The sequence below is a fragment of the Erpetoichthys calabaricus genome, chromosome 1, assembly GCF_900747795.2.
Source record: "Erpetoichthys calabaricus chromosome 1, fErpCal1.3, whole genome shotgun sequence".
Taxonomy (NCBI): domain Eukaryota; kingdom Metazoa; phylum Chordata; class Cladistia; order Polypteriformes; family Polypteridae; genus Erpetoichthys; species Erpetoichthys calabaricus.
Window position 1 is genome coordinate 122,376,590 of NC_041394.2, and position 14,706 is coordinate 122,391,295.

At 37.3% G+C, this 14,706-nt stretch overlaps 1 protein-coding gene across 1 annotated transcript in view; it reads left to right on the forward strand.

The window, feature by feature from the left end:
* Window positions 1-14,706, forward strand: part of LOC114649561 (GDNF family receptor alpha-2-like) — a 435,940-nt gene that overhangs the window by 139,254 nt on the left and 281,980 nt on the right. The window contains exon 3 of the mRNA XM_028799084.2: window positions 8,603-8,686. Within this exon, the coding sequence (XP_028654917.2) occupies window positions 8,603-8,686 (84 nt within the window). The remainder of the gene's footprint in view (window positions 1-8,602; window positions 8,687-14,706) is intronic.

The window sequence follows — 14,706 nt, forward strand, 5'->3', positions numbered from 1 at the left end:
TGCAGAATCTTTGTGCTGATTGCAGCAAGAAGAATACATTGTGAAGATCACATATTTCTAGCGTTATGATGTAACAATAAGAGTGCCTTATGTCTGTTTTTTAAATAGAAGCTCCTATATAGAGGTTCATAATTTCTAGTCGACAGATCATAAATTGTAATGAACAGATTTTAGATTTAGAGTTGATTATTAACCTTCAGAGTACCATAGATTATATTTTTCAACTGAGTATAACTTTAAAATACTGTAAGCCTAAAGCTTGATTTGAGTGAATAGTCAATTTAGAGCAGTGTTTCAAAATTCCACATTAGCAGATGACTCTCCTTTAGGAGCCAGAGAACACTTTATCCTTTAGAAGGGATACAGTAAATATGAGGTGATAAAACAAATCACAAATTTAAAAAAGTTAGACAAGCACCACCTACAATCTTTGAACTTTGTATACAGTCACAAGGCTATCATGGTAGTGAATTGCATTCGTTTGTAATTTGTAGTTGTGCAGTTTCAGCTATCCTTGTATGATTAGTTTTGGTTAATAAACTTGTCCTTGCTTTCATCTAATGTTCTGTAGTGTGATTCTGGATTTGGAGTCACCTCTCGGGTGCACCTAGAGTGAATAACTGTGTGCGTAACTTTAACAACTTTAAGCTTGTTTCTTAGCAAAACAGTCGACTGCAGAAAAAATGACAAAGTAAAGCATCCTTGTACACCATTGAACATATATTGACGATAGCTTGTTGACAAACCCTAAACTCATTGATCTGTAATAGCATTCTGCTTTGTCTGTCCATATTCTCTCTCCCTCTCACTCCCTTCCACTTAATCAAGTGATTTAACAAGAGAGTGATAAAAGAGTAAAGCCATGAAATGTAAACTCTAGTTTCAAATTGAAAAGCGTGTCTACAAAAACTGCGAAGAGAGTAAATGGTAGTGAAGTTAAATTACAGGGTACAATGCTTCACTGATATGATTAAACAATTTAATAAAAGTTATACATTCAATATATCTGCCTAATGTCATCTGCCACATGTGGTGTAATTTTGATCCAACAAATGAGAGAAAGAGAATCAGAGATTGTTTCAAAAAGAAAAATGATAAAAATGTGTAGGAAGTGTGATCAAGCAAAAATGAAACAAACTCTCTCCATTTAAACCCTCACATTCCAAGTAATTAGAAGAGCTTGTGCTGCATATTTATAAATCACCATGTTCTGAAATATTCCTGTGTGCATTTATTAGAAGTGTCTAGCAATAATTATGTGTGATGAATAAAGCTTCTCTCTCCTTTTTACCCATTCTGTTAAGATAGCTTTCTCCTTTACATATTTTTGTCATTTGTCTAGACCAGGGTAGATGGGGGGGAGCTGGAGCCTGGGGAGCAAGGCAGGAACAAGCTCTGGACAGAGCATCACTCTGTTACAGGGCAAACACACATAGTCACACACACACACCAAACACACACTGGGGCCTATTTAACTTCACAAGTTCACCTAACCAGCATGTCTTTGGACAGTGGGAGCAAATCAGAGCACTCAGAGGAAACCTATGTAGACTCAGAAAGAACATGCACGTCTCCTTACTGTGAGGCAGCAGCACTACCATTATGAAACTGTGCTGTCCCGGCATTTTTTAATATGGATGCAGTAATTTAAAATTACAAGAAAATCTGATATGCAATCTTATCTAAATGTAATCGTATAAAAATGTTGCTGACAAGACCAGATTTCAAATTTGGTACAAGGAAGTGTGTACAATCTTTACAACCTGCACTCTTGCAGTATTATTTGCAAAGGGTTTTATACAGTTCTCAATATCCACAGCAATTATATTTATTTGTTCTTGGAAAATTGGGGTTAGGTTCAGGTGGGATTCCGGATTGGAGGTAGGGGAGATTGGGTCAGGCAAATGCACCTTCCCCCTGCTCTCACTCCTGTAATGATCCTTTCACAGGTTCATCTATAGAAACCTTGTTAAGACTTTTACTTCCTCAATACTCAAGTTCGTCATTTTCTAAGCACTCTGCTAGAGGCGAATCCAAGGAAGCCACTAAACTTTCCAACTGATAGTAGCGACAGGCAATGTGTACAAAGAGCAGGAACTTAATTAGTGTGACCACACTGGAATATTAGAAAAATTTCGATCAGAATAGCTATTCGGCCCAGCAAAGCTCACAAGTTCTATCACTTAAAATCTCCAAAATAACATCAAGTCTAGTTTTGAAGGTCTCTAAAGTCCTACTGCCTAACATACTATTTGGTAACATTTTCCACATATCTGCGGTTCTCTGTGTGATGACCTGCACTTACTGGGACTTCCTTAAGGACACATCTCAGCTGCGGGTAGTCACATGTTGATTCACACAGGGTAGTGAAGGCGTGAGACCCAAGATATCCAAGGGCATCACAGACCTGTTAATGCTCAATCATACATGTCGCTTAGGCCTCTGAAAAATTTTTTTCAGCTGTACATGGTCATGAACACAACTCCCAAGGTCTGTCTCTGCCCTGTACCAGGGTCCACAGCAAGAATCATAGGCATAATGTCGCAAAGCAGGTTACACTTTTATAATAGTGGATAAGCGAATCTGCAAATGGTGAGGATTTATTGTATTACATTGCTAAAGGAAAAAATGTAACTCTTATCTTGGTACATCATCATGGGGGTATTGCCATTTTTAAGGATGAATACCTTCCCTGACACCAACCTTCATTACTTTCCTTTTACGAAACGCAAAGGGGATGGCAACCTTAATTTAACCCCAACTCAATGGGGAGTCATCTGTAGTTGGCAAGTGTGACCTTTGTTTGTAGAAAACATGTGAGGTGAGTGAAGAATGATAATGCAGTAACTACACATTTAAATATTGGCAATAGGGTTGTTTAAAAGAAAGTAGGGAAGTTCTGCTGCTTTGGTGATGTGTTAGTTGCAGATGGAGATGCAGTCACAGCAGTAATACCAAAGGTGATAGTCGTGTGGAAGAAATTCCAGGAGCTGTCCGCCATTCTGACTTCTAAAGTGACCTCTGTGGCATTGAAGGGAAGGATTTATGAAAGTTGTATGGATGAGGCTGAGTTAAGATAAAAACTTTGTGTGGAAGCAATAGGTTTTTGTGCTGAAGAACAACTGACTAGAGTGGTTTGAGTATGTGATGTGAAAGACAAAGTAAGATTGGGTGAGGAGGTGCACAACAAAGGAGGTAGAGGGATTGAGGCCTAGAGGGATGCTGCCAAAGATATGGTTGAATATGAAGTCTGATGATTTGACCAAAGGGTGACCATCAAGAATGGAGGAAAAAGTTTTGAGGGACAACAAGCTAACCTTGCTAAACCCAGAAAATGGCCTTTAAACTAGTGATAATAATATTATTAATAATAAAATGTTTTATTTACATAGCACCTCTGCCATGTGCCTCTGCTTGCATACAATAAGAACGTAAAATGGAAAATTAAAAAAATACATTCAAGAGGCAGGATAATAAGATTTGGTAAAGCAAGACAGAAACTTATGGAAATGAGATTGATTTTAATGCCTCTATCTGAATAATGGAATCGAAAGATTACTCCACATTACATATGAACACATACAAAATCTCTCAATTTCAAATGATGTTCTTTTAAATTCCACTGAGAATTGTCCAGGACAATTGTAAGCCTAAATTAAATTTAAATCTATTAAATTACAGCAGAATGTATTCATTAATCATCCGCTTCATAAACCCAATTTGGGTCAGTTTAAAGTATTGTAGAGCAATAACCACTGGGCCACCCTATAGCCACAAAAAAATATAGATGTACCCTTATTATTTTTAAGCTAATATCAAAAAATTGGCACCTTAGCCCACATCTTTATGTTTAGCCTTGCACTTAATGAAGACTTGATAACTGTTGATCCTTGTGAAGCTAAAATTGAATTAGTGGGTTCAGTGAATGAATGAATGAATGAATAGATATTGCAGACATAATTTAGTTCCACATTTTCTGATTAGTTTAGATTGAAAGGGTAAAGGCATATATTAAAAGGAAAAAAGGTTCAACCAGAAATTTGTTTTGCAGTCTTTTTTTCTTTTATATTTCTTATTCATCTTACAAATCAGCATGCGCTGATGGCTTCACTTTATTCCTTTGTTAGAAAGCAGAAGTACGTAAGCCTGCCAGCAGCAGACTACCTTTTTGTATGCATTGACCAAGTACAGGGCTTCTGGTTGAATTACTTCTATTTACCGTATTAACATGGAGGAATAAGTGAAGCAAAATTATATTAATAACTAGCTATCTTACCCTGCTTCGCACAGGAAATGTCATAAAACATTGGGCAACAGCTAGTTAATTTAATGTATCAGAAGTTCTATGTAACTAACTAAGTGCTTTTCATAGTATATAATATTCAGGTTTTTTTTGTTTTTTTTTACCAAAGGCTAATATTATTGGCAAGCAGTGTGCTGTAGTAGTTAAGGCTTTGGACCTACGATGTCATACCCTGAAGTTTAGGATTCAAATCCTGTTAATGGCACCGTGTGAACATGAACAAGTCACTTCACCTGCCTGTGCTCTGAGTAAAAAGACAAAATAAATGTAACAAGTTGTATCTCAAATGATGTAAGTTGTCTTGGTTAAAGGAATTAGTCAAATAATAAGTAATAATGATATTATTAGGTCACTGGAGCTGCTTACTCTTAAACATGCTAAATACAATTGTCCATGAGTAAAACATTCCTTCCATTGCAAAACCGAATTTTACTGAAATGTATATCCTTTTCAATTGAAATTAAGGTATGAGGTGGCTTTCCTGTTAGAACTTCAAGCACCATTAACTAAGACCGACATTTCACCTTTTGATTTTGCAACACCATGACTGAGCAGGTGTGTTGAGGGATTGGTTTTCAGCACTGCAACCTGGGGCTAGAGGCCAACGGAGCACATCAGATAACCAAGACCAGAGTCAGCACACATCTAAGTGTGCTAGTAGTCAATAGCAAAAAACAGCACTTGCTAACCATTGAGCTTTGCATCTTCCTTGAGCTTGACCACAATTTCTTTTTCCATTTCAAATTATGTTCATGTCCCTTTCTTTCCTGTCCGGGACATCGCCACTCCTTCAGTCACCCATCCATCCTATTGGTTAGTGATGCTATTTGTGTGACCCATCATTCATTTCAGCTGCATCCTTCATTTGCATAAAGTATGCTCACAGCACAGTGCTGAGCATATAAGTAAGATAATATTAATAAATATTGCTGAATAAAAAATATAAAAAAAACATGTATGTGCTAATTTTCGTTTTTCTATAGCATCACCAAATTTCAAACAAATACATGAAGGAATTTTTTGAGATTTTCGGGTATTTAGCTTTTCTATTGTATGTCTCTAAATACTGATATATCTAAATGTCCTTTCTTAGCAGATAACTGCTGACCTAGATGTACCATCCTGCCAATAAATAGTGTGTTTTTTGATGAGTGAGTGAATGAGTGAGTGACTGAGTGAATGAGACAGTCAACTTTCCATATATACATATATATATTTCCATACTGTATTGTAGAATACAGAACCGGACATAAACAGACAGACACAGAATGTCTCCAAGCAAACACGTTTTATTGTGTAACACACAATAACACCACCAACAGTGCACCAACCACCAATGATACAGTCCTTTTGACTTCTTTCTTTCTCTCTCTCTGTCGCCTCCACTTTTCTCTTCCAAGCTCTGTCCACTTCCACCCGACTCTGGGTCCCGGTGCTCCAGGGGTTCTCCGATTAACATCCGGCAGCAGTTCCGGGTGTGACGGAAGTGCTGCACGACAAGGCTCCAGAGCTGCCCAGGCACCCCCTGGTGTTGGCCACGGACCCCAACAGGTTTGGGCTTCCAAGTCCCGTGCCCATGGCCCCGATACAACCCAGGGTGGCTGTCCCTTCACGTCCCAGGGGATGGTTTTCCCTTCTCTCGGTCCCCTGCACCTCCAGGCTTCACGACAGGGCACGATTCCCAGCCATCCATCACAATATACGTATATTTTGGTTGAGTTTGGAATGACAAGTTGGAGAGAACAGATGTTGAGGTATGAATCTGGTCATCCCTGTTTAATCCGCAAAGCCTTTTTTCATAAAATCAAAATAAACAAGTACTCTATGGTGTAAATGTAAACAAAACAAAAGTTGGACCACCTCTTTGGGCATAAGTGAAGAGTTTCCCAAAGGTATGTCACGAAGATAGAGCTCTGTCCTGCATGGTGCTCTGATCATAGAATGACGCCTCTTTCAGGTGGCCTTGGAACTTATAGGTGGCAGACCCAAAGGGATGAAGTCAACGGTCCTCACTAGGTGTCTTCTCAGCGCTGTGGTAGAAAGGGGAGAGGAAATGATTAGCACCGACACCCCCTTTCATCCCTGGTAGGATTATGTAATTTATATGAACCTGGAGGATAACCTTCTGAAGCACATGCATGACAAAACACACACACGCATACACACACATATACACATTTACACTGATCTTGCCAGTTTATTTATTGATACATATTTTTAAAAAATGTCTTTAGTTTTTGTTTCTTGTGCAAAGTGTCACATTTGCAGTCAAGCACTTTTTGATGAAGCATAGCAAATGTGTTAAGAAAAGTAGGTACATATTGATAATGTATAGTCTGATGTAAATGTATTTTAAATGTATTACACTGCTATGTGTGATTAAAAAAGTTTCCTCACAAGTTAATACATTTTATTATTTAATTTCATAAAAATACAAGCCCCATAAATACAGTATGACAGACGTTATTAATTTGTATATGCAAAACATTACATACTTATATATCATATTTATAGTTGTTTTCTAAATAAAAAAAACAAAACTTTGCTTTCCTGTTGCTGAAATATACAAGTAATGAGGTACTGAGAAATGTGTATGATGTGGGATATTCTTAAGCTATGATGGCATTTATTCTCTGCTATATATATTTTTCTATGGACTTGTAAATTTTATTTTTTTAATTTTCACTACAGTAAACATAATACTGTTTACACATTAGCAACAAAATGAATAATGCATAACACATAAGCAAGATTTACTGACTTCAGTGCCTTTAATGTGTAATGGAAGTTAAATGTTACTTTTTGATGGCAAAATATGAAAGAAGGCAGGATAAGGAAGAAAGGAGGTATTGCTGAAATGTAGCCAGAGGCAGTTTAAAATTGTCAAACCAGCTATGTTAACAGGCATTAGAGATTAATTTCTGGGTTAGAATTAACACTGCTAAACAAGCATTGCTGTCTGCACCCTGTGCTTTAGTTGTGACGTCACTGGCTGTGATAACCTGCACAAAAGATATTGAGTCTTGTCATGAAAAAAATTTAATCAGGATTTTGTTACAATAGCTCTCAAATTGCAGTGAAAAAGATTTTTAAATTAAAGGAGTTTTCAAATTTGTAAATAGTAATGAAATACATGCTTATGAAACCAAGAGAAAAAGTCGAGACATGGTGGCACATTGGACTCTGTATTCTGAGTTTGAATCCTGTACCTAGATGTTGTTTGTGTAGAGTTTAAAAGCTCTGTCAGTGTCTCTGTGGGCATTTCCCTCCAACATCCCCAGAGACATGCTGGTTAGCTAGACCTGCAATTCTAATTTTGCCAAGTGTGGATGTGAGTGGTCCCTAGGATTAACTGGAACCCTGCATTGGACTAAGCAGGTTTGAGAGTTACATGATATAAAATGTAAATAGTAATGACAGAAATATCAAAAAAACAATTACAAGGTTATTAGAAGTGATATGTAGACAAAGATAAGGAGAAAAAAAAAAACAAAACTGAATAAAATAAATGAGTTAATTCATATATTAAATATGTATTTTTGTTATATCTTTACTTAAGTAGATAGGTCTGGCGAGCTTTGTTGGGCTGACAGGCCTGTTCTCATCTAGGTTGTTCTAATTGTCTACAACATTAATGCAGGAATGGATGTATATTAACAAATGAAACGAAGTTAACCAGATAAAAAGTGAAATATTTTGGGTTTGTACCATCTGCAATGAAATAAAAGTCGATGTACATTTAACAATCACTGTTTGTTTTTATTTACATTTTCCATACTGTCCCAACTTAAAAAGGTAGAACAATTAGAGAGGTTGATGGGAGCAAGAAACCTAATGAGACTATAAAATTTATAGAGGATAGTGAATGAAGACTTTGGGTCTGATGATATGATACGTGAATATTTAAGCACTAGCATTATTCTTCATTTTTCATGAAATGCTACAGCCCCAGTAAAAGTTTCAGAAATGTGAAAACATTTTCATTCCATAATTATTAAATATTATGTACTATATTGCCTTTAATAACTAACATAAAATAGCACAAGATATACATACTGTAATCTCTCTGTTCTGTTCCACAATCCAAATGTCCAAATAATTTTGCTCAGGCTACACAGTGAACTAGGAGGAGGGTTTATGCATACAACTTTGAAGTTTAAACATTAACAGTACATACCACTGCCAACATAACTAAATAAATCTATTTCAGCACGTAAGATAAAGCAACATGGTGCATTCATTACTTTCATAAGTATATGTTTTAACTCTGACATAGTGCTTTGCTTTTCTATTTTGCAGGAGAAGAATTTTATGAAACATCCCCCTATGAGCCTGTCAGTTTCCGTCTCTCTGATATATTCCGATTGGCCTCCATCACTTCAGGTAAGTAGTTTTATGTCAATGATTCCGCATTCAAAGCCACAGTTTGACTAATGTGTTACAAGCTTCCAAAACTTCAGACAGGCTTTCCTGCCTGTTCACAGTGGGCTAGCTGTCCTTAGCTTGAAGGACAAAACTGGTTGTTTTATTACCTTGAGGCTGCAAGAACTGAGTTTCCAAGTGTATTTGAATTTCTAAAACATAAAAACACTGGGATATAACAACTCCTATAAAACCAAGTATAGCTATAAAATATTTTAAAATAAAGATTCCTTTGGAAACTTGTACTACAACCTTTGATTTTGGCCATTTGAGCAGGCTCATTATGAATTAATGCAGCCGTCTTAAGTGTCCACAGCCCTTTTTTATGTTATGGAAGCATAGGTTAATCACTTCTTAGTTTAATACATTGTAAATTAAAATGTCATAATGGAAGAGCTTAAAGAGCTAGAGATTTAAATAAGATCATACACCGAGGACTGTAAGATATGTCGATCTTTGTTGTTAAGCTATTTTCTTGTATGTGACTTGTTCCATAGAGTTCTCAACAACTTCTTTTACTTTTTGTGATCTAATATTACATATTTGTTACTGCTAAAACCTTTAACCCAAGCTTCAAGAAAAAAACAAAACCACAATGACACTACACATACAGTATTTACCAAAGTGTTGGGTACAGACTAGTAAATTCTAATTCCTAAGGTATAAAAATATAATAAGTTCCACCGTGAGCAATGCTAAACTACAATGGCACACCCTGTAGTCTCGTGACACTAAATCATAGAGTAGCCTTTTGTAATATATTGTGTGGATAAGCAGATATGCAGTTTGGTCAAAGTCTGCATAACTTTTAAAACCACATATACTGAAGATGATTGTGCTTTATAAAAACTTATAACATTTGAAAAACATGCCAATCCCACTTGCTATGTTAAGTTCAAAAACAAAATGCATGTGAAATATCAGCTATTCTAGGATCCTCATGGGAGTTTCCTAAATTTTTTCGAGTTTTTGTTGACAAAATGAAATATTTACAGATGTATTATCAATGGCCAGGTTTCTGTTCTGCTTCATTAACCAAATGTTTGTTATTTTCTTGTTCCTCATATGACTGTTAAGCAGATATTGCCGGTATTTCGTCACACCTCTTTCATTGTTGTCTGCATAAAGTGACAGTGAAAAAAGAACATTTCCTGCTTGGAGAATTAGAGATCATTACCTCTCCCACATTGCACTTGTGTTTGATCATGAAATGAAAACGCTCCGCTTTGAAAAGGAAGACAAATGTTTGATTGTGGCAGTCAACAATGAAATGAAGTTTATTTAAAGATGTGCTGGGAAATAACATTCCGAAAATAAACAACAAAATTACAATATGAAGCAACGATAACAAACAATAACAAAACATACATAATGTCTATACATTATAAAAATAGTACACATACACAAACAGTAAGTGACTGTGTTAGTTTTTGTCTTTGGTGCTGTGGAGGATTGGCTTAATAACAGATAAAGTAACTATTGACACTGTAACTGAAGTGTTCATGGTTGAGCGGATGTTTCCTTGCACAAGTCCTATTTAAGGAACCATCTCCTAAAATCAGAAATTAATTGTTGGCCACTTTTTCAAAGGGTGGAGATTATTCTACAATCTTTATACAGTATGTTGAGATCCTTCACATGTTAGAACCAGTGCATAATGAAAGCTGATTTAGAAGAAGGACATGGGGTTGAATGAAATAGTTTGGATGCCATAATAAAATACTACTAATTGTTAAGGATAGCAAATGAGAGAAAACGGGTCACTGCAAATAACTGAATAATAATTGTTATATATTTTGGCACAAAAATTGTGAGTCACTTAAGGTCCTTTGAGATGCAAAAAGTAAGCCACTTGTGAATGGTCTCATGTAGAATTTGAAGCAACATTTTGATCAGCCTCTAGGGAGGCATATTATTTTCTATGAGATAGTGTTCAATGGCATCAACCAGTCATCCAGAAAAACAAATAAAAAAAGTTAATATACTTATGAAGACATGTTTTCGAACTTCATTGAGACCTGTTACAGCACCATGCTGATGCCCACATGGTCAAAGTTTATCAAAATGCTCAACATTAATATGAAGGTAAATCAAAAAAGTAAAGGAAATTTGAAAATTATGTGGCAACCACAATGGATAGAAGCTGTCACAATACAACACATTTGTGTTGGCTTATGGGTGGATTAAACACTCATGGCGCAGTGCTCTGCCTTTAGCCTAGTTGAAGCTAAGGTCAAATGAACATGGACATTCCACAGCATGATTGCACCATTGTTGAACAATATGCAGTAGTGAGATTTCTTGGGGCATTGGGAGTAAAACCTGTTGAAATTCATCTAAGAATGTTGGCTTGTGCAGACCAGTATAATGTTTGGGTACCCATCTTGCGCAATCTTTACTGTACTCCAAGTCATCGTGTACTATGGCATGTACAGATCCGTAGCTGATATCCAACTGTCCAGCAAAGGCATGCAAAGTCATCTGACAGTCTTTTCTGAGGAAGCCATTCACCATGTCAATGTGGACTTGTGTGCATGATATTGATGGTCGATCAGATAGAGCTTCATTGGTTACACTTGTTCTTCCAGCTTTAAGCTTTTCTGTCCGTTCATAAATGTTTTGCTTAACCGCGCTGTTTTCACTCCCTTACTGAGCCAACATCCTTCAGTACATTTCAGCCGGCTTCACTTCCTCTGCTCAAAGAAACCTTACTATGGCGCGTTGTTCAACAGTGGTGCAATCTTGCATTGGAGTATCCAAGTTTATTTGACTTTGGTTTCAACTAGACTAACAGCATAACGCTACAGTGTGTATGTTCAAACTCTCCATAAGCCATCACAAATATGTTGCATTGTGTCAGGTTCTTTCTGTTGTGGTTAACAAGTACAGTGGACCCTTGACTTACGAACTCAATTCGTTCGTGAGGGCTGGTTGTAACTTAAGTTGGTTGTAAGTCAAGCCTATTTTTCTCATAAGAAATAATGGAAATACCCATAATGTGTTCCGAACCTCCCACAGCAACACTTACTTAACCTTTTCATAATTAAAAAAAGGGTTGTATAATGTGCATAATTTACCAAAAACGCCAATAATTTTTCTAATGTACTAACCAAAAAGTTATAAAAAGTGCCTAGCCTACCAGAAACAATAATTTCATACTGTACTCACCATTTAAGTTGACATCTTTGGCTTGCAGGAAGGGAGGAGGAGGAAAATGAAATGGAAGGTGGTTATTGTTTGGAAGGAGAGCCCCCTTCCAAACAATAACAATAACAAGCTGTAGCCCACTAGGACCTGCTTCTGGCTCACTAGGTCTCAACCTTTTCGGAAATAAAAACTGGTCTAAGGTTGTCTGTTTCTGTCCTTTCTTCAACACAGTTCTGCAGTATGACATGACATTGTCATTAAGCAAGTTTATGCAACGATTAGCTTTTTCTCTCTCTGGGTGGGTTTTCTCTACAAATGTTTGTAGCTCCTGCGGTGGGTTGGCACCCTGCCCAGGATTGGTTCCTGCCTTGTGTCCTGTGTTGGCTGGGATTGGCTCCAGCAGACCCCCGTGACCCTGTGTTCGGATTCAGCGGGTTGGAAAATGGATGGATGGATGTTTGTAGCTCTGTCCATTTTTTCAGGATGTCCTTTATTTCAGAAGAGGAAATTTGCTGAACTGATTGTTGATACTCCCCCTCCTCTTCAGGAAGCTCATCAGCTGCCATTCTCTTTTGCTCAGCCAGAAGTTGCTGAAGTTCCTCTGTAGACAATTCCTTTGAGTGTTCCTCCACCAGTTCCTCAACATCACAACTGTCTACCTGTAAGCCTATGGACTCAGCTATAGTGACAATGACACCCATAGGGTCAGTTGCAGGCTCAGGCTCCTGTACAAAGCCTTCAAAGTCTCTCTCCTCTATAATTTTAGGCCACACTTTCTTCCAGGCAGATCTCAGTGTCCTTAGAGAGATATTGGCCCAGGATTTCTCTGTTAACCCCACACAGGAAAGAATGCTGCAATGTTCCTTCCAGAACTCTGTAAGAGTTAAATCTGTATCTGAGACCTTCTGGAAGCACTTCTGGAACAGTTCCTTGGTGTATAGCTTCTTAAAGTTAGCTATAACCTGCTGGTCCACAGGCTGCAGTAGAGGAGTTGTATTAGGTGGGAGGAACTCTACTGTAAGCCATGGGAATTCTTCAGCCAACTCTTCTTCCAAGTCTCTTGGGTGAGCAGGAACATTGTCCATTATGAGGAGAGCCTTGAGTGGTAAGCCTTTGTCCTCTAGATATTTCTTAACAGTAGGACAGAAAACCTCCCTGACCTACTCAAGAAAAAGTACTCTTGTTACCCAGGCTTTTGCATTAGATCTCCACATGACCCCTAGCCCATTCTTCATGACTTTATGTTTTCTGAACACTCTAGGGGTCTCAGAGTGATCAACCAAGAGAGGCTTTATCTTGAGGTCACCACTCGCATTGGCACATAACAACAAGGTTAGCCTATCCTTCACAGGCTTGTGGCCTGGCATTTTCTTCTCTTCCTGGGTAATGTATGTTCTCCTGGGCATTTTCTTCCAGAAAAGCCCAGTTTCATCACAGTCGAAAACTTGATGAGAGCAAAAGCCATTCCTCTGTGTTATCATGTGGTGTATGTAATTTTCAGCAGCCCTTTTATCAGCACTGGCTGCTTCACCATGCCTAACTACGCTATGAATCCCAGTTCACGCTTTAAAATTGTGAAACCACCCCTTACTGGCACGAAATGTTTCACCACTATCATTTGTTGATGGCTTATCCTTTAACAGATCTGTATTTATAGCCCTAGCTTTTTCACAAATTATAGACTCAGATAGGCAATCACCTGCCATCTGCCTTTCGTTTATCCAGACTAATAATAGCTTTTCTACCTCGTCTAACACTGTTGATCGTGACTTACTAATTTGAGTAACACCTTTATCAACACTAGCTTCCTTATACAAATCTTTTCTTTTTAAAATTGTTGAGATGGTGGATTTCGACATGCTGTACATATTAGCGAGATCGGTGACACGAATGCCACTGTCATATTTCTGCACAATTTACTTCTTCGTTTCGATTGTGATTGCTTTCTTTACCTTCATTACCTTATCTTCCTTCCTTAGCTTATTTTCTAGCTTTTTTGGGGCCATTTTGATAGCAATTATGGAAAAAAATTATATAAATCACTGCACTAACCGAAATTACATCCACAAACACATGTATCTGACCTCCGACTGACACTTACGAACGCTCTCGGCTGTTTGTTTACAATTGCACAAGCAGATACACGTGACTGCATTCAAGTCGTAACTCAAGACATTGGTCGTAATTCAAAACAAAAATTTTGGTTGTAAAACCAAGTTGTTCGCATGTCAGGCCAGTCGTATATCGAGGGTCGACTGTAATTTTCCAATTGCCTTTACTTTTTGATTTACCCTTATTCGTTTTGTATAATCACATCGAAACAAATTACACCAACTATGTTGAGATTCAGTCCCTAGCATGATACACAGGTACACAGGGCTAAAGCTATCCTAAATCTATAGAAGTGTTTGATGGTTAGTCAGTCCTAATTTATACAAAAGGATATTTACGCAGCAACATCTTTTGCAAAAGACTGTGATAATTTAATGTTTAGAAATTTAGAGGCACTTAAACAAAAGACAGAATAAAGAAGATGAATTTAATTTGCTGTTCAACATACTGTCTTGTAGAAGAATTGCTAATGTTTGCCAGTGTTGGATAAAAAGTCTATGTTGCATTAAAGTTTCATTACCTGCCAGAAACAGTCATAAATGTATATTTCTGCTTGCCTTTTGAAATGCCCCCTTAAAAGGGTGATAAAAATCAAACAAATAGTTTCAAAAGACAGGTCAGCTATGACAAAACTGATGTGCCACATACCCATCACAAATGTTGCTCTTAGTTAGAAAAAGTGCATTGGCAGCAAAACTCTGATTAAACAGTACATCTATTTA